Source organism: Aulostomus chinensis, chromosome 12 (genome assembly GCF_037954235.1).
Source record: "Aulostomus chinensis isolate RoL2024-O1b breed Wild chromosome 12, RoL_Achi_v1.0, whole genome shotgun sequence".
Taxonomy (NCBI): domain Eukaryota; kingdom Metazoa; phylum Chordata; class Actinopteri; order Syngnathiformes; family Aulostomidae; genus Aulostomus; species Aulostomus chinensis.
Window position 1 is genome coordinate 24,465,118 of NC_141331.1, and position 25,004 is coordinate 24,490,121.

At 42.1% G+C, this 25,004-nt stretch overlaps 1 protein-coding gene across 7 annotated transcripts in view; it reads right to left on the minus strand.

The window, feature by feature from the left end:
• Positions 1-18,485: 18,485 nt before the first annotated feature.
• The window catches only part of sema5ba (sema domain, seven thrombospondin repeats (type 1 and type 1-like), transmembrane domain (TM) and short cytoplasmic domain, (semaphorin) 5Ba), a 190,854-nt gene continuing 184,335 nt past the window's right edge, over positions 18,486-25,004 (minus strand). For 6 of the 7 annotated variants that reach the window (XM_086220867.1, XM_086220866.1, XM_086220868.1 and 3 more), the window contains 2 exons: positions 23,858-24,063; positions 18,486-20,977 (listed from right to left, as the gene is read on the minus strand). In XM_086220867.1, the coding sequence (XP_086076993.1) occupies positions 20,801-20,977; positions 23,858-24,063 (383 nt within the window). In that variant the 3' untranslated portion in view covers positions 18,486-20,800. Of the gene's footprint in view, positions 20,978-22,275; positions 22,331-23,857; positions 24,064-25,004 lie in introns of all 7 variants that reach the window. The other variant, XM_086220870.1, reaches the window with a different exon arrangement.

The following is a 25,004-nucleotide window of genomic DNA, read 5'->3' on the forward strand; positions in this document are numbered from 1 at the left end:
TACTCGAGACTCAAGAAACGGAGGACAAACTGCTAACTTGTGTACTCTTATAATAGAGCAAAATTCAACATCCCTCAAAGCTACCAAGGTACCATGAAGTCAGTCAAGTAAAGGCATTTGAAACATGCCATGAACAAGTGGATGAGATCACCCAGATGCCAGCAGGAAAACAGACAGTGGGGGTTTGATGGGTTTGTGCACTCAAGAGTTACATGGATGAATCAGATGAATACAAGCAGAGATTCCAAGCTGAAGGCCACAGTCAAAAACCAGAAAGTGACTGCAAGGAGAAATCCCCCCCCTCTCCCCTTACAGCTGATACGTCAAGTGATGGAGGGGAAAAAGGATCAAATGCCATCAGGAAAACAGATAGTGGTTTAGACTGGTTAAAGCAGTCCAGAGTCACATATCTGATAAATACAAGGAGAAATTTGCAGCACAAGGCTACCGTCAAAAAGCAGGAAGTGACTACTAGGAGACATTTTGATATCCTAAAATTACAAGTTGTAGTGAGGGCATGGAAATAAAACTCACTATTGGCAGGAACTGGAATGCTATCTTACATACATATTTGACTATAACCATTTTTTTGCAAAACCCTGGTTATCACTGTGTATAAAACGGGAAAAGCACAACAGACAGGTGATCTCGATCATACGGGTTGGTGACCTGATCCCTGCAGCACACAATGAAGGTTTACTGGAAGGCGTAAAGGGAATGCTCATCAAAAGGACCTTTGACATGCCATGTTTACCAGCTTAGAAACAAGTTGGTATTCATACTCACAGGCAGAGTTTTGTATTTGTACTGCTTTTACATGGAGTCATGCAAATTAATGATGGCAAAATGGGAATCATTAAAGTGAAGGGTAGCAGGATGGAAAAATGGGGCAAGGCTGGCAGAGAACACCAGCATTTGCAACAATAAGTAATACTGTCCAAAGTTAAAATATTTTAACCTTTTTGCTGTTCTACTGTCCAGTCCAAATGTTTTGAGCCACAGAAAGATTTTAGAAGATACTGCACATTAAAGTGTATTTTTTTCAGACAATGGCACTGACTAAAATTTGACTTGTTGGCACTATTTAGCAAGAATAAGATGAGACATGAGACATCTGCCTCCTTCCTATTCAACCCACCTATACATTACTGCAGACGGTTGACTATAACTTGCAAGACAAGGTGATCAAGAAAAGTAACAGGATTGACATCCACTTGAAATTTGAGTGAATTTTCTGCTCAGACAACGACACTGAGTTTACAAGCTGAGAACTGCAGGCAAGAACAAGCCAAGAATAAGATGAGACCTGAGACATCTGCTCCCTGGTCAACCCATGGAAACGGTACGATAGTGGGATGACTGTCACTTTCAGGGAAGGGGACAGCTGCACAGTCACCAAGAAAAGTAACAGGTTTGACATCCACTTGAGATGAAATTTGTATGACTTGCCAAATGTGGCAGAGAAGTTGACCAATGTGAAGGGTGTCATATGTTCAAATGGTATGACATTTTGGGTCATTGCAATTATGACACCACACAGACAGTTATAAAGTCAAAGCCATGGAGATAAAAGGAGGTGTAATCAACCCAACTGAGTTCTGTAAATTGTGCACACAGGGACAGTTCACTCAGACAAGAAATAGGGAGCCAGACACAAAAGGCTAAGAAACCTGTACAACTAGTCCACACTGACTGAGCCGGTCCCATGTCAATATCAAGATTAGATGGGTACAGATATGCACAGTCTCTTATGGACGAGTACCCAGGTGCCGTCTTTGTGTATTTTTCAAAGTCTAAACGTGATAAGCCTCAGAAAGATATTTAGTTGACATCGAACCATACGGGGAAGTTAAGTGTATTTGTTCAGATAACGGCACTGAGTTTACAAGCTGAGACTTGCAGGCACTGTTAACCCAGTATTATGAGACATGAGGTGTCTGCCCTTTGCTATTCACCCCTACAGAGAGAGGTTGGTGAACTGTATGATATGAGCAAATGCTCACCGATTAAAAAAAAAAAAAGTGAATTACCAGATGAGCAACGGAACTACTCCATGTAGACACCAGTGATGAACAGCTCCTAAAGAAGGTACTGTAGTTGTGATGATTGTGTGAGATCCTGGTTGGGTGTTGTGATGACTGGGTGCGAAGAAGGTTGCGATGGTTGCGTGCTGTGATGGTTGTTGCGGTTGCCCATGTTGGATGGCTTTGAGATGTTTGTGTATTGAGATGCTTGTTATGGCTGTGCAGTCTGAGAGTTGAATGTTGTGATTTGATGGTTCTGTGCATTGTGATGGTTGTGTTGGTCATTTTGATTGTGTGTACTGATGTTTGTGCATTGTGATGGTGTGGTGGAGGATTGGTAGATGATGATGATGCTCAGTGTTCTCATATATATATATATATAAAATGTTTCCTCAGATGTGTCATTCTGAGATCACAATATGATGAGATCACAGTATGATGAGATCACAGTATGATGAGGTCAGTGTCAGAGTTCTGTGAACATTGACATCTTGGATGGTAGTGATGGTTATGTGGTGTGAAAGCCTCCTGATATCGCCTCCTGTGGTTCATACATGGCGTCTGCTACTGGCTGATGGCAGTTTATTCCAAGTATACTGTAACATGTGCAGTGCCCATCTGACTTTAATCTTTGATCTCTGGGTTATGAATGACTTTGATCTTTGTTTTTTTTTTTGTTTTTTTTTTACTGAAATCTTTGACTTTTATGACTGATCAACTACAACATTAGTACATGACTCACCACTGCATTCCTTACTGTAGTGTAATGACTATTGATTAATTCATTAGGAAAATGAATTAACACACAGTGAGAGAACAATAAATATACCAAATAAGTAAGCAAACAGATAAGCATATATATGTGGGTAGGCAAATTAAACAGCCAGTATTATTAGTAGTACACAATTGTAATATTAACAATGAAAAGCAAAACACAAGAGTAACAGAAATAAATATTGTCACATCCAGCCTCATGTTCAAATATGTGATATTGTACTGTTATGTTGTTGTTTTTTTTTCTTGATTGATTGAGTTTTCAATTTATCAGAACAGGAGTAAGAATAGGTATACTGCTGAGATTAGTCAATATGCATGAGTACCGTACAGGGAAACAAAATTTATATTTGATTGTGTGTATCTGCTGCGCACACACACACACACACACACACACACACACACACACACACACACAAACGTGTGAGTCTCATGCAGGGGAGACTCATTAGCTCTGCTCTCAGAGAAATGTTTAAAAGTTCCCTGTGAATATTGACCACCATTTCTGCTCGGATTTTCCCTTCCTTGCCTACATGATGGCAGGGATATGTTGTCATGATTCAAATTCAAAGACGACTCGGCTGTGAGTGGAAGATTCAGGGTTTGGATTACAGCAGGACATTAACAAACCAGGTCAGCAGGAGTCAAGGAAGGAAAAGCGTGTTATGGATTTCTGTTACTGCTGGCTCAATTTTGCACATAGAAGAACATTTTAAACCTGCCCTAGCACAATGTGATTATTCATAGATTTGATTATTAATTGATGTATCATGTCATGGATCTGTGTGTTTGCACTACTGGAAATATTGTCTTAAAAATGCTCCCAAGGAGGAAGTTTCAGGTCTTTTAAATTAAACTCGAGAATTCGATGGTTATGTGACCTTGTTTTGAAGGTCGCAGCAACCACCTCAAAATCACATCTGACTTGAAGGATTTAAATGCAAACGACACAATAAACATATTTAAATATGATTAAGGTGTTTGAAGGAAGAACCAGTGTAAATCTCTACTCTTTCGTAGTTTTAATTCGGTGTCAGAGACTGAGATAAGCTGCAGTAGGCGCTGACCCGCAGCAGATAATCTGATTAAATTTTATCTGATGTGGAAGTGACTACAAACAGAGGAGCTGTTTTACTTTCACAGAGGGATGTTATTAAGGATGAACCACTTTTATTTTGGTCCTCAGTGTAAGCAAATACACTCTACTTCCCTAACAAGCATAGGACAAAAGAGGGTGTCTGTGTTTTCTTTTCAGGGAGAGATAAGATAATGATGCGCACTGCTCACAGACACATCACAAACTGTTAATTAACAACCTTTCACTAAGAGCACAATTCCAATTTCGTCCTCTGCCTTGCTGTCAGAGCATGACGTGGTATCTGAGCTCTCAGGGGCCTCAGGGGAGCAGATAGAACCACATAAAATGAAGCAACAGTTTTCTTTTATCCACAAGCAATTTGGCTATTTTGGCTTCTGTGCCTGTTCCTGTCAAAGGCTGTGAGAGCAGCTGGCTGTCAGGAGAGAACTGGTGTCGCTGTCATTGGATGACACTTTTACTCTACATCCTTTGCTTTCTTGTTTTTGATGCTCTTGCTAACATTTTCCTGTTGTGATTCCATCAAGGCTCCTCTTGTTTTCCTGCCTCCTGAGACCAGAACTCACTAGTGTCTCTTTGTCTAACATCAGTGTCTCCTTGGGCCTCCCCGAGCACCACAGGTCCCTTAATTGACTTCTCCAGGATTATGACAAATGAGCTGGCTTTCAAATGGCTCATTTAGCAGAAATGCTATCACACTGCTTGTTACTTTATCTTCAACATATTAAAAAGGCATAGTTGCTCCTGATTAGGAGTGATGGTCTGCACAGGACTGAGCTACCAGCATTTGACAGATGGCCTCTAATTTGCCAATTCATCACCGGCAAATTTGTGAAATTTGGCCACTTCTGAGGGAAAATAAAATGCATATTAAGATATAATTGCTCCACCAGTTTTCTAAAAAAGGTTTTGAGTTACACGGGTGAAGTAAAGAGGACAAGTTTGCAAATTATAGATGGGTTTAGTACTCACAGAGCATTGAGAGTAATTCTTAAGTGACAGCCATATGTCCTGAGAGATGCATCACTGCAACATTCTCAGCATGACCAAAAGCTAGATCCAAATACATACAATCAGGGACAGGAAGACATGAAGTACACATTTTGACTCAACTCAGGAAGGGCTTCCTGTTGTCTGCACTTTCTTTTTGACCATTTTTTCACTTTGTCTCCCTAAACTTGAACACAAACGTTGTACTTTCTACTCCCTACATTTTAAAAACAGGCTACTTTAGTCTTGAAACTTAATAAAAAGTTTTGCCAGTTGCCAAAGCGTATAAAGAGAGAAGACTTGTCAAATGAAGATGTTTTAAATAAGACAGTAGCTTTGGCTGTATACCTTTGGCTACATTTTAAAGCCTGTATCTCTATAATCTTGCTTGAGTGAAAAGGTCAGAGCAGTATTTTTAGTTTTGTGTGCACTATTGTGACAGCTGTATGGTGGTGCAGTGGTCAGCACTGTGGCCTCACAGCAAGCAGGTTCCGGGTTTGAGTCCCGGCTCAGGCGCGGGATCTTTCTGTGTGGAGTCTCCATGTTCTCCCTGTTCCTGTGTGGGTTCTCTCTGGGTACTCCAGCTTCCTCCCACCGTCCAAATACATGCAATTGGGGACTAGGCTGATTGATACTCTAAATTGACTGTAGGTATGAATGTGAGTGTGAATGGTTGTTCGTCTCTGTATGTTGGCCCTGTGATGGACTGGCGACCTGCCCAGGGTGAACCCCGCCTCTCGCCCATAGATGCTGGGATAGGCTCCAGCCCCCCCCGCGACCCTTACTCGTAAGGAATAAGCGGAAGGTGACGATGGATGGACTATTGTGACCTCTGCACACAACATCACACATGCAGATAACAAGCTCAGGAGTCTCTAATACACATGGAAGCATGTACTTATTTAAATATTTCACAATGAGTAGTAGTAGTAGTAGTAGTAGTAGTAGTAGTAGTAATCGCACAACTGTCTATAAATCTGCTGCAACCCTACAACCTTGATTTATTTGGCTGCTGCAATTAGAATCGACTGCAAGAAAATAAAACTTAATTTGGACTGGTAGAATGGTTTTGGTGATTTCCTGATAAAAGCACACAGAAATGAATATGTATTGAACCAGATCTAACATGTTTGGGTTTGTAATCTGATAAGTGAACCAGCTCACTTCTGCTACATTACCATTACCATACCAACACCATTAGCAGACTCAATGAAGTGAATAAACTAGCTTCTCTATTGCGCCTGGCAATGATACCAATTACATAATTGCATAAGAGGACTGGACCAACCACAGGCTCTGTTCTCCATCTTTAAAAAAAAAACAACCAAAAAACCCACCATCAGGCCTCCAGAGCTGGAGTGCTTTGGGTTGGGTGAATTTGAAGGTCAGTGAAAAAAACTCTAGCCAAAGCTGGAAATATGAAGCTGATTCAGCCATCGATGGGGAAACTGGCGAGAGTGAGAAACGCCCTGAAATAACTCAAGAAAACATGTCTACCAGCAAAGCCAGGTTGTGCTCAACTGAGGCTCCCCAGCTCAAATGCAGGAGGATGTGGCTGTGACAGAAGCAGCATGTCCTCTGAGCAAGAGCAATTATCATACCCATGCAAGCAGAAAGGCTGCAGCCAGAAGAACAGCGAGACAAGCTTTGATCCAGCAGGCTGCTGAAATCACAGCTCACCTCCTCTACAGATGCAACCCTCAGCTAATTTAGATGGGCTTTAAAAAAGAGTCGGAGCCGTCCGCTGCCTCCTTTGGGCTACATGTAGCTCTGTCGCCCTTAACAACACCATTTGTGTCTCCTGCCCGTCCTCTGCATCAAAGCTGAGTGACAGAGCTTTTGTTTTAGGTCAGATTAGTGAATGATGTTTCCTTTCAAGGCCATTTTACTGTAGGTGCCTCAGTTGGAAAAAATGTGGAGACACATTGAGACACCACAAAGGCTCAGAGGGAACAGTTAGCCTAATTAACTTCCTATCAGATTAGCATCCAGACTGAAACTGTGAGCACCACACACTGTCGTGACAGTGCTAGTTCTGCTAATAACAGAACAGGACTGGAAAAAGATCAAACCGAGGGGGGGAATTAATGAACAGTGACCTCTCAGAGAGTGCTGGTACCCACCTTTGATGCTGAACAAGTCAAAACTCTTGTGAAGAGCTTTATTTTTGGACAGGCAGATCTCAGCTCATGGTCCTCAGCAGGGTCATCTCACTCTACAGCTCATTACAAACGCTATTCTAAACAATGACAGTCAGTCAGAGGAAAAACCAGAAGTGTCATAGTTGGTTTTGAGCTCAGATCAAAAATGATTGTGGCTTACTGAGCATACCACTGGATGAAGAAGATGCGTATTATAGTGGATAATGCATTTGAAAGATTGTGAACTGACATTTTAGGACGGTTTTGCTGTTATTAGCCATCTGTCATCATTAGCTTGCAGCTTAATATATCTGACTTTGTCTTTCTGCAATCTGGTGCAACAAAAAAGTCATACACCGGGGATAAAATGTCTCAGTGAGCTCAAGACTCATATTTGTGAGTTCCTGAAGGGCAAAATATATTTTTTAGGTAAAGTATCACTTTAAGTTTATTATGCAGCACTATAAAGTGTCCGTCAAAAGCCTCTTTCCTTATTCTTTTGCTGTTTTCCCAAAATGACTGGCATATCTGCAATTTTCAACAAGTTTGTGCACTGCAGTTATAAAGTTCTGTGCAGATTCCTCACCTTCTTGGCTCCTTTGTAATGTATAATTAGAAATTCCAAATCAGATTTCACTGAGTGGGGAAAAGAAGCCATTCGAGGATGACTCCTGGGAAATAATGTGTAATTTAATTTTTATCTTTTCCAAACAATACAATCATTAAAAAAACAGAATTTAACTAATTAGGAGGGCAAAGAAATTCATTTTCTTAGGTTTGGTTTGATTTGACACACAGTAGCTGATTTTATTGTGAAAGCTGCAATCGACCACCAGCAGCCTGATGGTGATGCCAGAGAGCTGTGCTAAGAGGACAAACAGCCACTCAGGAGATGCCACAGAGACGGTTGCTGTGTTTATGGGTAAGTATGAATCCATGTGTGAGTGAAGAATAAAAAGTGAAATTTGAGTTTCAAATTAGAGTCAAGTGACCTTCCCAGCAAACACGCCACAGGGTCTTAGATCTTCTGCAGAAGGGAGGAAAATGGCTGCATGAAAATACCATCATACTCAGTTGGTCCCTTTGGAACCAGCATTGAATGAAGCAGAGTTTGTAGCATTTTTAAAGAATTTTAATTCTAGCCCAGAATATGATAGATACACAGTCTGAATAACTTTTAAACAGCAGACATTTATGTTTGTGAAGGTTTTAATGTTTGAATTGTTGGTGTCATGGTTAGAGAGATGACCTTGTGGTCATTTCTGAGGATGTTAGTATTGTGTTGCTGACAAGGATTACAACACTTTTGTTATGCTGGCTGTTTTATTTTATATTGCTATCCCTTTATATGTGTTTGGTGGAGATAACAAATATGAGCAAGGAAGCTGAATACTGAGTACATCAAGTGTGCACAGTTTACAGATGCAGTGAAAATGGAGAGGTAGATCGGTGCTAAATTAAAATCACTGAAACGTCTGCTGTGCGCTGCAGTCACTTGTTGAGGACACCGTGGTGAGTGTGTACAGATATCCTCCTTTTCCTTTCAGTAGCTCAGCCAATTTCAACACTCATCCCAATTTATGAGCTCCATCTACAGTAGATAACAAATGCAGTAAAATACAGCATGAAGACTATTACAGTATGTTCAGTTTATAATGAATTCATTTGAGGCGCGTTCCTGATGTGACCATCCATTAATAAGGTTTGTAATATATTAGGATCCTTCACCACGGTTGCTGTATTTTATTGTGTTTTATTTAAGTGTACCCAATGAAGTGGTCACTGAGCATGTTAAAACAACAAAACATTATTAGGAGGCAGTCACTTCTATGAAGTGGAGCATTTGCGGGGCAGTTGTCCACTCCACTAGTTCCCGCTCTTTGTCATTTCATCAGACAGATTAAAACTGAAAGTAGAGGCCAGGCTATAAATCGCAGACTCCCACCAAGCCTAAAGAAAAAAACACAGTTTTTCACCCTTTTGAATGGATCGTCCTGAAAATGTAATGGGTCGGTCAATGCTCCCCTTGTCTTTGGTAAACATGAATGCGGTAGGTTCATTCATATTCAACAAATATATGGTGAAAGCATTTTTTTTAAAAGCCCAGAGTCTAGGTTTCAGAAGAATCTAGAAGTTACAAGAAAAAGTTCAGGTGGAGGAGAGGAGTGTGCACACAGCAGGCCATGTGTATCCACACGAATTCATTTTCACACACAGCCTGTTTAGCATGTTCCTGGGAAGCTGCGGTATCCCCTCACCAGCAGGCAGTGAGAGTATGAACACGGAGGTCGACCTGCTGATGTTGGCTGAGTTTGGGGTAAACACAGTGAAGCCTCCACAGCAAGATCCACCACCAGCTCACACAAGGCTTACCTTGGAAGCACGAGATGAAAGTTGTTACCAAATCTTTTGCTGATGCTTGAAACCCAAAAGCTCAGGTTTTATTTTCTGGATTGGCTGTGCTCACCACTGGGATGCAGAACAGACCAGAACTGTGCTCAGCCAGACTGTAATTCTACGCATTCCTGGCTTCAACACCCACATGCAGCACTGATCTCATAGGAGCGCCCATAGATGAGGAGGAAAAAACATGTATTTTATGCACTTTTCTCCACAAATAGACTGAGTTCAATCTGCTCCATGACTCATTTCAGCTGATCACTGTACAGAACAATTGAGTTATCGGTTTGTGGAGGCGGAGGAGGGATGAAGCTAAATTAACACTGGAAGTAATAAGGCCCCGAGGCTGAAAGGAAAGAGAGGTGCTGAAAAATTACCTCATTCAATTCATTAGCCTGCCTGACACTGCAGTGCTGTGTGTAGCATGACAACAAGCCATTGGGGTCAATAGTTAATGTGCTGTTACAGTGTAAACACACTGTTTTAGTTCTTTTGTCCTTGTAAGAATGAACTATATTATAGCTTGCTGTGAATTTTAAGGACACAGGAGGAAAAGTTTTCTCACCTCATTGCAACAACCTTTCTTTGAAAGAAATTGTCAGTTAATGGAACACAGTGGCAGCCATGCTGTTTCGTGTGTGCTTGTGTTTCAATGACATTGCAGGAAAAGGCATCAACACAAAGACGAGGAAATTGCTTTAAAGGCTTTCGGAACATGTGGGAGCATCTGAAAATCATCTGCAATCACTTTGTCACTTTTTTGAAAAGTTTAATACGCTCGTATCCTTTTGTTGTTCAAGCAGTTTTTGTTGAGCGCTTTTAAATCTCCTTGCTTGCTTAGACATGAAGAAGCTCAAACTGTTTTATAAAATGAAGCCCTGGGGTATATAAATGATTCACATCCAGCAACCTGTTACCACCCAAGATTTGCAAAGCTAATTTGAGTGCAGATGCTCTCTCTGTGTGTGTTGGGTGCATTAACCTTTCCTCAAGTAGATTGGGGGGGGGGGGGGGGGGGGGGTGTTGAGGCCAGATTGAAAACTCTCCTGACAGCAGCCTCAAGTCAAAGAGTGTTTACTGAGGAAAAGACAACATATATCGAACGCATGTATGATTCAGTGGTGGTGTGTTGTGAGAATGAGAGTGTGACTTTCAGTTTGGTGAGCTGCAGGAGGATCTGTGGTAATATATTAGCTTGCCGTACACTCAGACGTACCCGTGTCCCTGTCCATATTTCTGTGCCATCAGCAGTTTTATTTACGACGCTGTCATCAATATTGCCTCCCCTCAGTGCAGCTGCCAACCTTTACAACCTCCATCAGCTGGTTAAGTAGATTGAATAAAACGCAAATGGCTCACTCAAGCGCAACTACCATAAACCTGAACGTTTGTTAAATGAGCTCCTTGAAAAAAAGCCCCCTCCCCTCTTTGATTCTGCAGGGGCTACTCTAACAGCTGAGCATGAGACTGAGCTCTGGGAGGGAGCTGTTGGAGGTGATTTAACTTTGTTTGGTCTCTCCTCTGTGCTGTATTAGGAGGAAGAGAGGGCCGTCCATCACTGCCAGCATCGTCTCTCCCTCTCATTGCTCTCTGTCAGACAGGGTTAACTCGTAGCACCTCCCGTCCTACCTCACGGAAAATACAAGGAGATGCAGTAATTCCAAATTCTCCTTCAATTACACAACCCTCTGACCTGAAGGAGGAGGTGGCTTCACTGAGATGTTAAAGTGGCTTACAGACTTGAGGCAGTCTTAGTTTAATCTCAAGATGCATCTTTAGTTAGCCTAGCTTTCCCAACTCAAATGTGATGCAGTCTTTTTTGCAGCGATGCTACCGTGTTGCTCTTTCAAATAAAACAGTGATGTTTCCTGATGTGGGTTATTGCTTTTCAGACTGTGAACACATCCACTCTTCCGTCAGACTTCATTTCTCAAGATGACACATTTTCATTGCGTGCAGATACGTCTTTGTCTCAGTCGCGCAGCTGCAGTGAATGTTTCTGTGTTTGTGTCCTCATGTGCTTTGGTGACCTTGTACACAATCGCTGCTTTGCAGAGATCTGCGTCCTTTAATGGAACATACATTAATGTCAAGTTTAGGCCTAAAAAGTTCTCATCTACAAATGACACTTTGTTCTTTTAATAGTACAAAAGGAAAACTGGTACTACGGCTCCGGCAGAGAGAATCCTTGTGACTCCCATTGTACATTCTTACATGATGCTGGAGGGAACGGAGCTTGTTGTTCTCTTCACCGAGTGACATTATTGTATCATCTTAAGTGTGAGTCTCAGCTCCAAGCCAGTCAGCTCTTGGCCAGATCACATTTGCACGTACAGCAGAACTGGCCAGTGGATTCACGCTGAGCTGATGAATCATATCCAACAATTACGCTGCTTTCCCATGAAGAAGGACGGCGAGTTGTGATGGTGGAGGCAACCCAGTCCCAATCCCTGCAGATGATGACAACATAGTCTGGCTGCAACTTCAGACACTTTGTGATCTGCCCATCCTGTCATGTTGTGTGAGAACACAGACACGTCTGTCTGCCGTCCGCCTCCTGGGACGCTGCGGAGCACACATCAAAACAACAGGCTGCTCACTCTGTAAACACTATAACAACGCACAGTAAACATCAGATGCTCACATTATGCAACTGTGATCTGTGCTGGCTGCTTGTCACAATGATGGACAGCTACTGCTCGGACTGTTAGACATTTATTGCATGATTAATTCATTTGTTATGTCAACAAACAGGAAATGTTGACACCCCCAATAAATCTGCTCAAATTCTACTGTCCTTAATTGTTGATATACATTAGCAACACTGAAAGTCCGGTTTCTCCATCTCAAAGTTAGTGGGTTTTATGAACGGGTTTTCAGTTAAATACTTGAAGTTCTGTGGTTCGCACGAGCAGAATCTTCATTTTGTCTGTTACATGAGACTGCAAATGCCATAAGCTAATATCAGAAGTGTGAAGACAATTATGTTTGATGTCATGCATCTGGGACATTTTGCATCCATAGCACAATGTCAGCTTTGTACCTCTAGAAATGCATGTAAACCTCAAAAATCCTACAGGTGGTGTTCAGGGTGGTGTGAACGTGAAGATTATCTTGCAGTCACATGAACTTTTGTTTGCCGTAGAATTGATCTTTAGCAATGAAACAAAATCCAGAGTAAAAATCCCAATAGCATGCTAATTTTCCAGGTTGGCCTGGCCTGGTATGTCATTCCCGTGGGGCTCTGCTCAGTGAATTGAAAACTATCCATTTATCATTCATATTAACCAAATAAGGACATTAAGCTTTGATTATGAACATCTCAACTGAAGTCCCTTAACAGCTTAAACAGCAGGGCAACCTTCAGCTAGCCAGAAGGCCAAAGCTACATTATCAATTAGATTTAAGAAATTTATATCTTTATTTATTTAGGTTTATTTATCAGGGACAATTCAGCGCACATATTTACATACATAGTTATCACAGGAATCCATAACAATCATGTAGTCGATGTGTTACATAAAAGGTTTCTAGCTAATTGGCTAATTTGCAACCCCAGTCCCTGGTCAGGCCTTTCTAAAGAGCCTATCGAAATGTCAGTTTTAAAACAACTACTGTGAGTTACACCATCATCCAGCAGATACCTCGCGTAATAACATGATCATCATTTCACAGATTCAGGACCGTAGTACATGAGTAGCGCACTGGAGAATCAAAAAGCACAACAGAGAACATCACAAAACACACCGTCACATAACAACATAACACCAAACACCCAGCCACTCCTCCCCGCTCACCTACCCCCACCCCGCCAGTGCAGGGCCTGGGCCACTGCGTGTTCAGCTCCCATACCCGACCCTGCCCTGTGGGGTGAGCTTTGAGTTTCAGGAGGCTTGTGCTAGTCACAGGTTATCTGTGACTATCAAAATAGTGTGTGCAGTGTGTGTGTGTGTGTGTGTATGTGCGTATGTGTGTGTGTGTGTGTGTGTGTGCATGCATGTGTGTGTGTGGATGTGCACTCACTCCTGCATTTATGGACCTGACTCAGTGATTACATGTTTGGTTTTATTAGTTTATTAGTTGGTAGTATTTTACTTTTTGGTTAAATGTTTTCAGTTCAGTTTGTATTTTTGTTTCAGTTGGTAAAGACAAATGCGTGAATGTAAGCTGCGGAGTCTAGCATCCGACATGAAGATATCCTGCATTAATGAGTGAGACCTGAAGCGTGAGCATTGTGTTCTTTCCCCTCTGAGTTGTCCCACTTCCCACACAGTTTCTGAATACATTTTAATGAGTGAGACCTAAACTTTTAGAGTTTAATCAAATTATGTGAAAAGGGGTTCTCAGAGTTACAAACCCATCGAGAATTCAGTTTGAGACTTTTAAGACTGTTAAGGCATACAGCTACACCTTTAATGTTGGACTCTCATTGCTTTTGTGTGGCGAAGCAGCTGTTCTCAGAGAAAAACCTTTAAAAACCTGCTGTACATTCTTGCTCAGCACCAAACACAGGCGCTGACTACAGCTGATGAATGCCGCTGAAGAGCTTTCCCTCAGTAGCGAGTCAGTGGAGATCAAACGTGGAGTTAGAAGAGTAAATATTGGACTTACGAGCACTGCAACTCAACAACTCAACTAAATGTTGTTTTGTAACTCCCACTGTGTAAAGAGCATGCTAACTTATCAATGTGAACTTAAAGGGAACTTGGGTGTCTCATACAACACAACAATATTCATGTCAAAAAAAAAAAGAAGACAAAGTTTACCATGTAGGGGATCCGCAAACATAGATACTATTTCTCTCTGGCGTGAACAAACAGAGCCAGTGTATCTGGTTAAAAGCCCTCCATGCTGCTGATGTATTGCATTGCACACATCTCCAGTGCATGTGTTCCAGGGTTTGGGTCACATATAGATAGTGAAATGTTGGGGACATACTTCAGAATCCTGAGAGTGAACTGGAAAATTATAGTATTTTGTCAGTATTGTGTTCCTGTGTTTCTACTGCCCTCACAGGTGTAATAGTTTTTTATTATTATTTGGGGTAGTTTTCCTGATTATATGGCTGTGTGTCTGCTGAATGTAACTTTAATAAAACAAGCAGGAGTCAATAAACCCAAAAAGTATGACTCAGTAAAAACTGGCACCATCATATACTTTAAATGCCCTCCATCTAATCCAAGCAGCCTCCTTCCGCCTGCCTGTGAGATTGCCGATCTGCATCTGTCTGTCAGCAGAATACTAACTGATGACTGCTCGCGCTGCAACCATCAATAAAACCGTGGAGAGGCAGCTCTCTTTAATTGAGAGGACAGCTAGGGCTGCACTGACGTAAATGAGAAGGGCATATACAGTAGGGATATGTGAACTCATTGATGTGTGTGTGTGTGTGTGTGTGTGTGTGTGTGTGTATGATGCAGAAAGGGCTGCTCTTTCTTTTGACAACCATGATATAGTTGCTCCAGCTCCAAAGTACAAACAGAGCACTCTGTTATTTATGTGAGGGCTAAAGACTGAGTGTACACAGAATGTTTGATCGGATTTTATTTAGTGTCATTCACTCTGCTGTGCTCTGGCAGTAGCTGCAGCTGCTCCTCCACTGATTCTGGTTTTCTGCACAGCAGCGGAATCATTTTGGTGCAGTGATGAAGTGCTGGTGTCTGGGCCACTGGCACCAGCAGTGATCCACGGGCACTCTGCTGGACACACCCTGACTACTTGGCCCATCTGTCTCATCCATCTCCCCTTTCTTTAGAAGCAAAAGGATCCAGCGCTGCAAACATTTGCTCTGAAGATGAAGGCTGCGGATTTACTTCAGTGACATGTGTCAGACAAAGAGCATGACTGTAGCAGCATGGAGGATATATGAGGGGTAGCTTCTTTTTCCAGTGAGTACAGATCACTTCTATTCTTTTGCCCAGGCACGATTGTCCAGGTGACGTCCTTGCTAACTGCAAACATATTAACCATATTATACCAAAAACCGTCAACTCTCCAAAAGTTCCCTTTTTGACAAACTTTTAGCTAACTTTTTGATCCAAATGGTTGCTATTGATTTTTTTGCCTCCACACGACCATCAAAATATAAAAACGCTGAGCTTAGCCGTTATAAGGCTGAGGGCAGGATGTGATCTAATGACACTCCTGAGTAGAAACTGGTCATCTGAGGTCATGATACTGCTCTGAGCTGAGCCTTGGAGAGGCGGACCCAGCACCATTTTTAGCTCAGCTCTCTCTCTCTGTCTCTCTCTCTCTCTCTCTCTTTCTCTCTCTCTATCATTTCAAACTCATCTGTCTTAAAGTTCCATTTTTATAGTCATGGACCAAGGGCACAAGGTTTTCAGGCTGCCCATCTAGACATTTGTCCCTCTGTACCATCTGTCTCATTCTCATAAGTTAATCTCAGATATAAGGCATCCATCCATCCATTTTCTATACCACTTATACGTTAAGGGTCACGGGGGGGGGGGGGGGGGGGCTGAAAGCCTATCCCAGCTGACATTGGGACAAGAGGCGGGGTACATCCCGGATGGGTCGTTAGTCCGTTGCAGGGCCATAGGGTGCAATTAGAGGCTCAGTATCTTGCTGAAGGATACTTGGACGGGGTCACCAGGGGAAGTGAGGATTGAACCAGCAACCTTTCAGTTGCTAGATGGCCACTCCACCTCTGAGCCATGCGGCTCCTACCTTCAGGAGATTTCTTCAAACTTGGCACAAATATTCACTGGGACTTGATGAACTGAACTAAAAGGTCAAGGTTACTGTTACAGTCCCGCATCAGCTCACGTCAACACCTGCAACCAAGTACCTGAATTTGACTAAAAGTGGGCAGGGACATTAATTTAAGCGTTGTGAGACATGAGTACTGTGTTTAGGGTTGTAGTGCTATTTGTACTAGTACTGGAGAGCAAATTTGCACATGTACACTGGAAGTGCATGGATAACATCTGGCTCCTTTTAGAAATCTAGCCCTCCCCTCAAACCAACAAAGCTGCTGCATAAGACCCTGCAGCCACTAGGGGGCCCCCAACCTCCTGCATCATACAGTATGCTGAGGTTAATTTGACCTAGCAACCCAGGTGTCTACAATGAACCCCACATTGTACTTGTCTTCACACAGCAGCATTGCAGCAAACCACTGAAGGTTAAAAAAAAATCCTCTCTGATGTGTGGCGACAGCAGTTTTTCTTTGTGTTGACTGGAGAAGAGTGAGGAGAGCAGGCCGAAGAGCACTTGTTCAATACCGTGGACAACAGTGAGACGAGTTCATCTGAGTCTGAGAGTCTGCGAGTCTGCATGAATAAATCAATTAATCGGAGGTGAGCGGAGCTGCTGTATGCAGATGATGTGATTATCACATCACTGTTATATCTGACAGCAAAGTAGTCTTTTTAATGTACTTAAAAAGACTTGAATTTTATTAAGGAAAATGTTCCCAAACACCTTTAGGTCTGCTTTGGCAGTACTACAGCCAGTGGGTACTGGTGACTTACAATGGTGGCGGTACTCTGTAAGATGTAAGGGAAGTCTACAAATATCACATGTGCCCTGAGTTCCGGCCCATTTCCTTCACTGCCTTCAACCACAATGCACTAATGCTAGTTTTGAATAATTCATGATAGAGTCAAAAGGCTACAAAACAACCTGGCTAGGTGAGACAAGAAAAGTAGTATAACAAGTGAGAGACATAAGAAATGACGAAGGTGGATTGATTAAGTAGGGTACACACTGCAGGATGAAGGGGGGGGGGGGGTGTTCCAAATCAAGGTTGAACAGATTATCTGCCCAAATGATCCTGTATTATGAGGGGTTGAGAGACATAATCTTAATGGTTCCATCTGAATCAGAGTCTCCCCAATCTCAAATTGATATTTATGACTTGAAACCCTGGAGTGTGTGATGTGTGAGTGTGCAATGAAAATATTGTGAGGGCTAACAGACTGTGAAGCAAGTGTTGCATACTCATAGCGGTAGTTAGCACGAGCCTCATTGGAAACCAACAATAAAACTTTATTTACAACTCACCTCCAGCCCTCTCCACAAAAATCTCTAAGCCAAGGTTATCCCGTCTTCTCAGCCATGACTTCATCCACATTTGCTCCCTCTTTTACGGTTTCCGTGCAAAATTTTGCACACACAAGTGCCACCAGTTTTACGATGGCTGTCCACCTCCATACTTACCTCTATCTGCACTCAGAGTTTATCATGTGAGTACCTGGCAATGTTTAGAAAGAAACTCAAGTAGTCATCCTTCGCCTTGATTGAATCATCTGTGTTTGTAAAGATACATTTTAAAATCAGTACTCATTTGTCATTGGTCTCTCGTATTTTTTAAAAATCAGTTAAAATTGGAAAATCCTCTCGTATGCACCAGGCCCTGAGATAAGAGTGAATGCAGCAGGATAAGATGGGACCTCTAAAGTAGTCAGAGTTTTCTTCTGTAATACTACATTTGCAAGTTAGGACTTAAGAAGCTTCTACAACATGGCTCCAGAGACGTTAGAGCTTTTACAGTAGGTTTCATCTACAAGTTCTGGCTGATGAACAGACCTCATGATGCAGGATGCGAATGTGATATGGAAATGTAAGGGAAACATATCACACTCAAGAAAAAAAAAAATCAACCACATCATGTAGCTTACATGTTATTTTTCTCAGGGGAATTCCATATGCAATATGTAGAAATGACAGCGACACCAGGGGTGGTGTGTGGTGGTGTGTGCGGTACACGCTAAAAACCCTTCGTCGTTTCCCACACACCAACTGACGTTACTAAAACTAGAAATAAAAAAATAAATCACACAAGTACCTATATGCAGTTTCTGTATGAAAAGTGCTATATAAATATAAATAAACTAAACTAAACTAAACTATGAATAAAAGCATGCTGAGGCGCTTCTGACCACTTGTAATGCAGTGGATTATTTTTTTTACGTGTCCCAGTGGTGCTCTCATGGATGCACACAGTGGTGTAAACAGCTTGTTTGTTTGGAGAACACATCCAGCAGTGTTCTCAACCTTTCACAAAGCTCCAACTCTACGTCAGACTGAGCCCGCTGCTGTGTTGGCATCAAGGTTTATTATCCTTTATAATGTACAATATACAAAAATATAGGGTACCAAAAAATTCACAGTGTCTAAAAGGCAGTGATTACAGTCTACATGATCGGCCTAACCGTACACCTGGTAAGTTGCATAGAAGGGCACAGAGCCTCACATCACAGGGGACAGAGCTCGAAAAAGACCAACCGTGCTTGTGTCAACCACTACAGACTGAATGCTGAGATCAGGTCAGATCCGAATTGTGTTTTGTCCCTCATTTTATAAGGTGTTCTCAGATGGTATCGATGCGACACAAAGTTATTTTCCATCTGGTTCATGCGTCTCTGGAAATATGATGTTTGAGCAGCTGGAGAGGTCAGAAGCTGCAGGACGCCGGTCACATTGTGGAGCTCTGTCCCCAAACAAACCTCATGGTCGGTGTGTACTTAGCTGCTGCACTTTTTTAACAACTATAAGGCTTTTATAAACAAACAGTGTTACCTATACAATATACAGATACATTTACACAATCTTCTTCAGGGTCATTAAATGGGCCGAAGAAGGCAGCCGCTCCTATATACAGATAGAGCTCTCGTCTCGTGCATGTACAGTAGCTTAACTGAAAAGCATTGCTGGGTTAGCATTCATCAATCAGGCAATAATAATAAAATATAGCTGTGAAAATGCCCTTTATAAACCAAGCTCTGACTATAAATAGTGTCCGTTCTACCTCCAGAGGAACCAGAGAGCGATGGTTTAACTTACCATTAACATCTCATACATGAAATATAGAAAAACCAGTAGAACAGCGACAGAATGTCACACATACATACGCCTTTACACACCTCCTCATATATAGTCATATGTATGAAAGCATTTACATTGTACAAAATACAGTTACCCCCCCCCCATTCAGTTTAAAGACATACATGTGTTTGCATGTAGACACACTCATACACACATTTGAATCATCCAAACAGCTAAGCAAGCAGAACTTTACAAGAGGGGCCAAATTGGTTACACTCATTCTTTGTAAAAACAATCTTTATCACCACTGTATCTTTGTGTTAACAGTTCGTGATGCTTGTTGTGATGACGATGTCATGGTTACTGAAGTGCCGAGAGTCATTCAAGAAAACAAATGAATGCAGTCTTGAGGTGAAATTAGAGAAGAATTAATTAGCTATTTAACAAAATATGTCCTCCTATGCTACGGCTCGTCTGAGCATAAAACATCAACACTTTGTCATAAAAAAGAAAAACATTGATAAACTGAAGAAGTGCCAGTCTACTAGCTTATTCTACCATCATAGAAAACCCACGTCCAGTTATTCAGCCCACTGGCCATATTTGATATGACCACCGAGCTATTAGCAATCAGTAGAATCAATACATACATTGGAGAATCAATTGGAGAATCAATCAATTCCCTTTCAGAAGTATTTTATTGTTCTTGAAAAAAAAACAACAACAACTAAACAGAAGAAATAGAAGAAAACGATTCTCACCTCTGCCCTCATTGCATACAAGCACCCAAGGCGTTCCCAAAGCTCTATGTACAGTTCAGACCGCCCCCCACAATCCCCCTCACCATCCCTACCACAACGTCTTTGACCACAAAAAGCTTGTGTCAAGAATTCCAACAAGTGTTCATCGACTTCTTCATCGGCTTCTCTTTTTGTATCTGGAAAAATAACAACACTGCAGGTTTGAAACAACAATAAAGCTGATATTGATCTTTAATTTTTTTAATCATCCACTTCACTAAGTTTTCTCTTTTGTTGTTTGCTCACTCTGGGCCGTCTGGAAAGGATATGACGCCATTTGCTCTCAGTAACTGCTTTTGTTGCTGAGGGACTTGAGAGTTCTCACAGATGGAGAATGTTGTTTGAAAAGCATGAACCAGGTCCAGAAAACTGTCAGATCTTGAATGTTCTTATTTATCTCTGGAACTCCACACCTGCACTGAAGTGTTCAGGTTGGAAAAGTCACTGGTCCTGCTGGAATTTTCCACTGGATCCCCACATGAAGCTCGAAGTGGACACTTCTATATCCAGTAAGGCCTTTACAATAACACGCTCCCAGCTGGTGCACTGGTCCCTGGGTGCACCAGGTCACAGGCATCATTGCCTAACCCTCACCTCTGGATGGAAAGTTCCAGAAATGCTCTTGAAAACACAAACCCTACCAAGTGGAAAAGCCTGTGGGTACGAGGAAAGGGGCGGCGACTCCTCAGTTCACATTGGTTCAGTTATGTCACCGTTTGGGTGGAGGGGCGATGGTCCATTCACAGCAGCGATGGGGGCATTGGAGAGCCAGTCATGCAGCTTTTCTCAGCTGTTGTTGCTGTTGTTATACGTCCTGCACGGTGAAGGGGATGAGTTGGGCTGGTAGTCGTATTTTCCAAGCGCGGTGGGATAGTAGGTGGTGGTGTAGACATTTGTCTGCTGGAGCGGAGTTGGAAAGAAATTGGACCTTTCATCTGGCAGCAGGTTGTTCTTGTTCAGTGTCTGGAATGGCAGCAGAGAAAACTACAAGAGTTAAAATCAGCTATACTACAGAAGATTGGACAGCAACATCTATTATGAAGCTATTAATGATTCAAAAGAGAATAACAAACTTCATACCATCTTCTGGATTCTAATGCACTGATTTGTTTTTTTTAAGACTGTATGCTTTTATTTTTATTTTCAGATAAAAAAGATCTGCTGATTTAAAAAAAAGGGGGTTTACAAGTCCATTTCGTACAGAGCTGATGTCATCAGATGTAACTTGTTTGTTGTCGGGACACATAATAGGAGCTGTACACATATTATTGGAGTAATTCTTACAAGTAGGTGTATAAAAAAGCCCCACTGGCCTCCAGATTATAGCTTGCACACTGTAAGTATATTCATAAGAAAAGCAAATCAATTTAACAAATACAATTTACTTCATGTCAAGCATACTCAATATATAGGATGGTGAATTCACAGAAGCGCTCTTAAATAAAAACAAGTCTAAAACACACATTTTATTCTAATGCAATTGCTGAGTCTCTGGTAAAACCCGAGCATAAGGTGAAACACTTTCCAGGGGAAGCATTAGATTAATGTAATCCATCTGAACAGCTCTGGGGACACAGGCAGGCAGATAATCAGGTTAGAGTCAGTGAAATGTGCAGTGAAATGCTGGGCATCATAAATTGGCCTGGAGGAGAGGGAACCTGCTGGATAAACAGTGCCGGCGCCGTACACGGTTGCATCAGCTGCACATCCTGCCGAGTCTGGCCGCCGCTCCTGGTCATTGAAGCTAATGAGTTCAGGCTGTCAGCGCCGTCCACACCGCCACGGCAACAACAGCAAGGGCAACAAGTGTCTGAGGGCTAACGTGATCACAACACGGCAATGGCTCATTGACCCCACAGGAAAAAACACATGAATTTCATGTGTAAATGACACATGTTAAAAACCACATGTGAAATGGTTTGCATGAGTTAAACAATGAATTTACACATGCAAAATGCATTCGTCGTATTATGTGTGAAGCCCATGATACGATATGGCTTAACATGTGAAAGTCACGAAACAACCATGAGATTACAGGTGGGATTCCAGGGGATGGCACGTGACGCTCTATCAACAGGCCGGGACCAAACAGGAAACAGGACCAAAAGCCAGACTAACAGACACAGCAGTGCAGTCAAGAACAAGCTTTGGACTCTGAGCTACTTCCTGTTTGATTCTGATAACTCTTCCTCATGTGTCAGATGTCTGCTTAACTTCCTGTTGTTGTTAGCTTTTCCAGCTGTTTTCATCATTCTACCCACCTGTGACTTGTTGTGTCTTGGCTGGTTTGGGCGCCGGAATGAAGTTGAAGTTGAACTAATGACCAACGAAACACAGGTGGGTAGGAAAAAGGTGGGAAAATCAAACAAAGACAGGAAGTTAAGCAGACATCCGACACATGGGGAAGAGTTATCAAAATAAAACAGGAACTGCCTAGTTAAGAGTCCAAAACTCAGACTGAAGTGACGAAAATGTACACCATTATGGTCACTCTTTACAAATGTGCTGTATTTGTGACATTTTACAACATGCGCTAAACTAATTCCACATGCTCCACATGTTACCACATACTACAACATGTGACTGGCTAGTTAATCGGGTGTCTGAAATAGGCTTGGCTTCATTGACTGGAGAGCTGCTCTTCTCTGTGGACAGAAAATTAGATAAAGGGGCCAAAGGTGTAACAGCTGTTTGCCTGAGACCATCAGAAGTTTTACACTAATTTTATTTACAGCTGTTTATTACAAGAATGTCTTCAAAGAACCGAATGGAATCAGAAATATCTATAAAACTCCTGAGATTAAAAAAAAAAATTAAGAGAGCCGAAGAATTACACCTGAAGGAATTAGGACACAAAATTGCACTAAAAGTCAATGAAAATCAGGTTGAAATAATTTCTTGTAACCATGAATGCACAGTTGACTGAGAGCAGTGGGAGGTCGAAGGCTGACTAATGCTTAAGAAAGGTAATGAGGCCCATTAATAAGGACTTGGTCTGTGGGCAGGTAGAAATGGCTTAAAGTTCTGGATGAAAGCTAGAAGGAATAAAAGTGAGGAGTAATTCATCTTCTGCAGTTAGCACTCTATTGAGATAAATGCATGGACAAAGGTTCTACATAAAACATGAACCACTTTCATTGCCCTTGAATCTTCAAAATTTCCACTGTGTGTTTGTGCACGCGAGTAATGCCAGGTAAATAATGAGGTCACAGGCGACAATTTGTGGGAGCAGCTTGAACTGCCAAAGTTAAAGGCACAAGCTGCAATTAGGTGTCAGGTCTCACAAAACCGAGTACAGTCACGTCACCTTGTGTGATTCAGTTAAAATAAGCACCACCTTTCCTGCAGATGCCTGAAGCTCAATCCAGCCCATGGAGGATCAGGAGGGCGGATCATGATGAATGGACACAGCCCGTATGCACTTATCAATATGGCACTTCAGATTTTGAGTGATACCTGCACTTGGAGCATGTGAACCAAATTGGTAAAATTCATTTGACCGACTTGTTGGGGTACATGCTGCTAGCATGAGTTGTTCGCCTGCGGCCATCCAAATCCCTGCTTTTTTTTTTTTTAAACGCTTGTGGAGAAGCTTTTGGACCTTTAGAGCTTTCAGTGTAAATTTACAAAAAATATCATCATGGCACACTTTTATGATGCCATTTCCTTTTTTTTTTTTGTAGAGCACATAGAGCAGGATGAGTGTGCCAAAGGCCAGGATCATTAATTTCACAGGTTTCTCCCTACATACTTTGAACACTCATTAGTTGTATTTCAGCCTGTGTCACTTTCTATCTGCATAACATTGAAAACAGATGCAAAGAGACCTTAAAATGTATTTACCTTAAACTCCATGGGTGTGTATTTCTCATTCTTTGGCGTGGTGTTACCCTTGTAGTTTAGGTGGTTCGGGGTGGTGGGGTGAATGACTGCTGATTCCTGCGAAGGCTTGTGGAACCGTTGACAGTACACATAGATCAGGAAGGACAGCAGCCCCGCCCCCAGGAAACAGGAAACACCAGTGGCGATCAGGTGGATCGAGGTGAATGCTGGGAAATAGAGAATACACAAGATGGGTTTTAATTTGAAAATCTGTTTTCTACACCCTTGGTTTCAATGTGCATGTCCAATTTTCCCATGATGCTGTTGCTCAATTTATTAAGATGCAAAACTAGAGTAAAGGCACATTGGGAGGTTCAGAAATAAAGATTCATACACAATGCTAGTTTCGTTCCCTTCAGATCATTGTTCTGTCACAGTTTCTATATACAGAACATCTCTAGCTAAAAATTTTTAGCAAATGTAGAAAGAAAAGTTGGCAGTACAAAAAACTGTCGTTTGGCTTCTCCTCCACTATTCACCAAAGTCGTCTAATGTTCAGGAAGAAGGCTAATTCTCCATCATTCGCAGCTAGCTTTAACACTATTGAATGACATTCAAGAGTTTGAACAGGTGGAGGGTCACAGCAGGAGCTGCCATAATGAGCCCACTGTGGGGGAATCTCTGTGGCAAAATATGAAGCATGTTAGTTCAAGCAAAGCTGACACGCTGGTCTGAACTGACTGGCATCATCGGTCATTCATGTGTCACCGACGCTGACTTTTCGCTGACTCAGCATCCAATCACTTTTATTCTGCTCTGCTGAGGCGCTCATGCAGCATGTGCTGCCTCAGCTCGCTCCAACCTCCTCCACTTGGGCTGGACATTTTGTACTGTTACTGTGACTGTCACATCGCTGTGAAGTCAAGTTGGGTTTTTTTTTTTGTCCTGTCTCCATGTTTTGTCTTGTCATTTCCTGTGATTTTGAAATTTAACTCCCCTCTCATTTCAGGTCACTTGCCCGTCCTCGTGTGTCTTGGGCTGATTGCGAAGTGCTTCCCCATTACCTTGTGTCTATATAGTCTGCGTCTCCCTTTGTCTTGTGCCGGTGTGTTTTGTCCCCGTGTGTTCACACCAGCCCTTTGACCACGGCCTTGATTGGTGTTTTTGT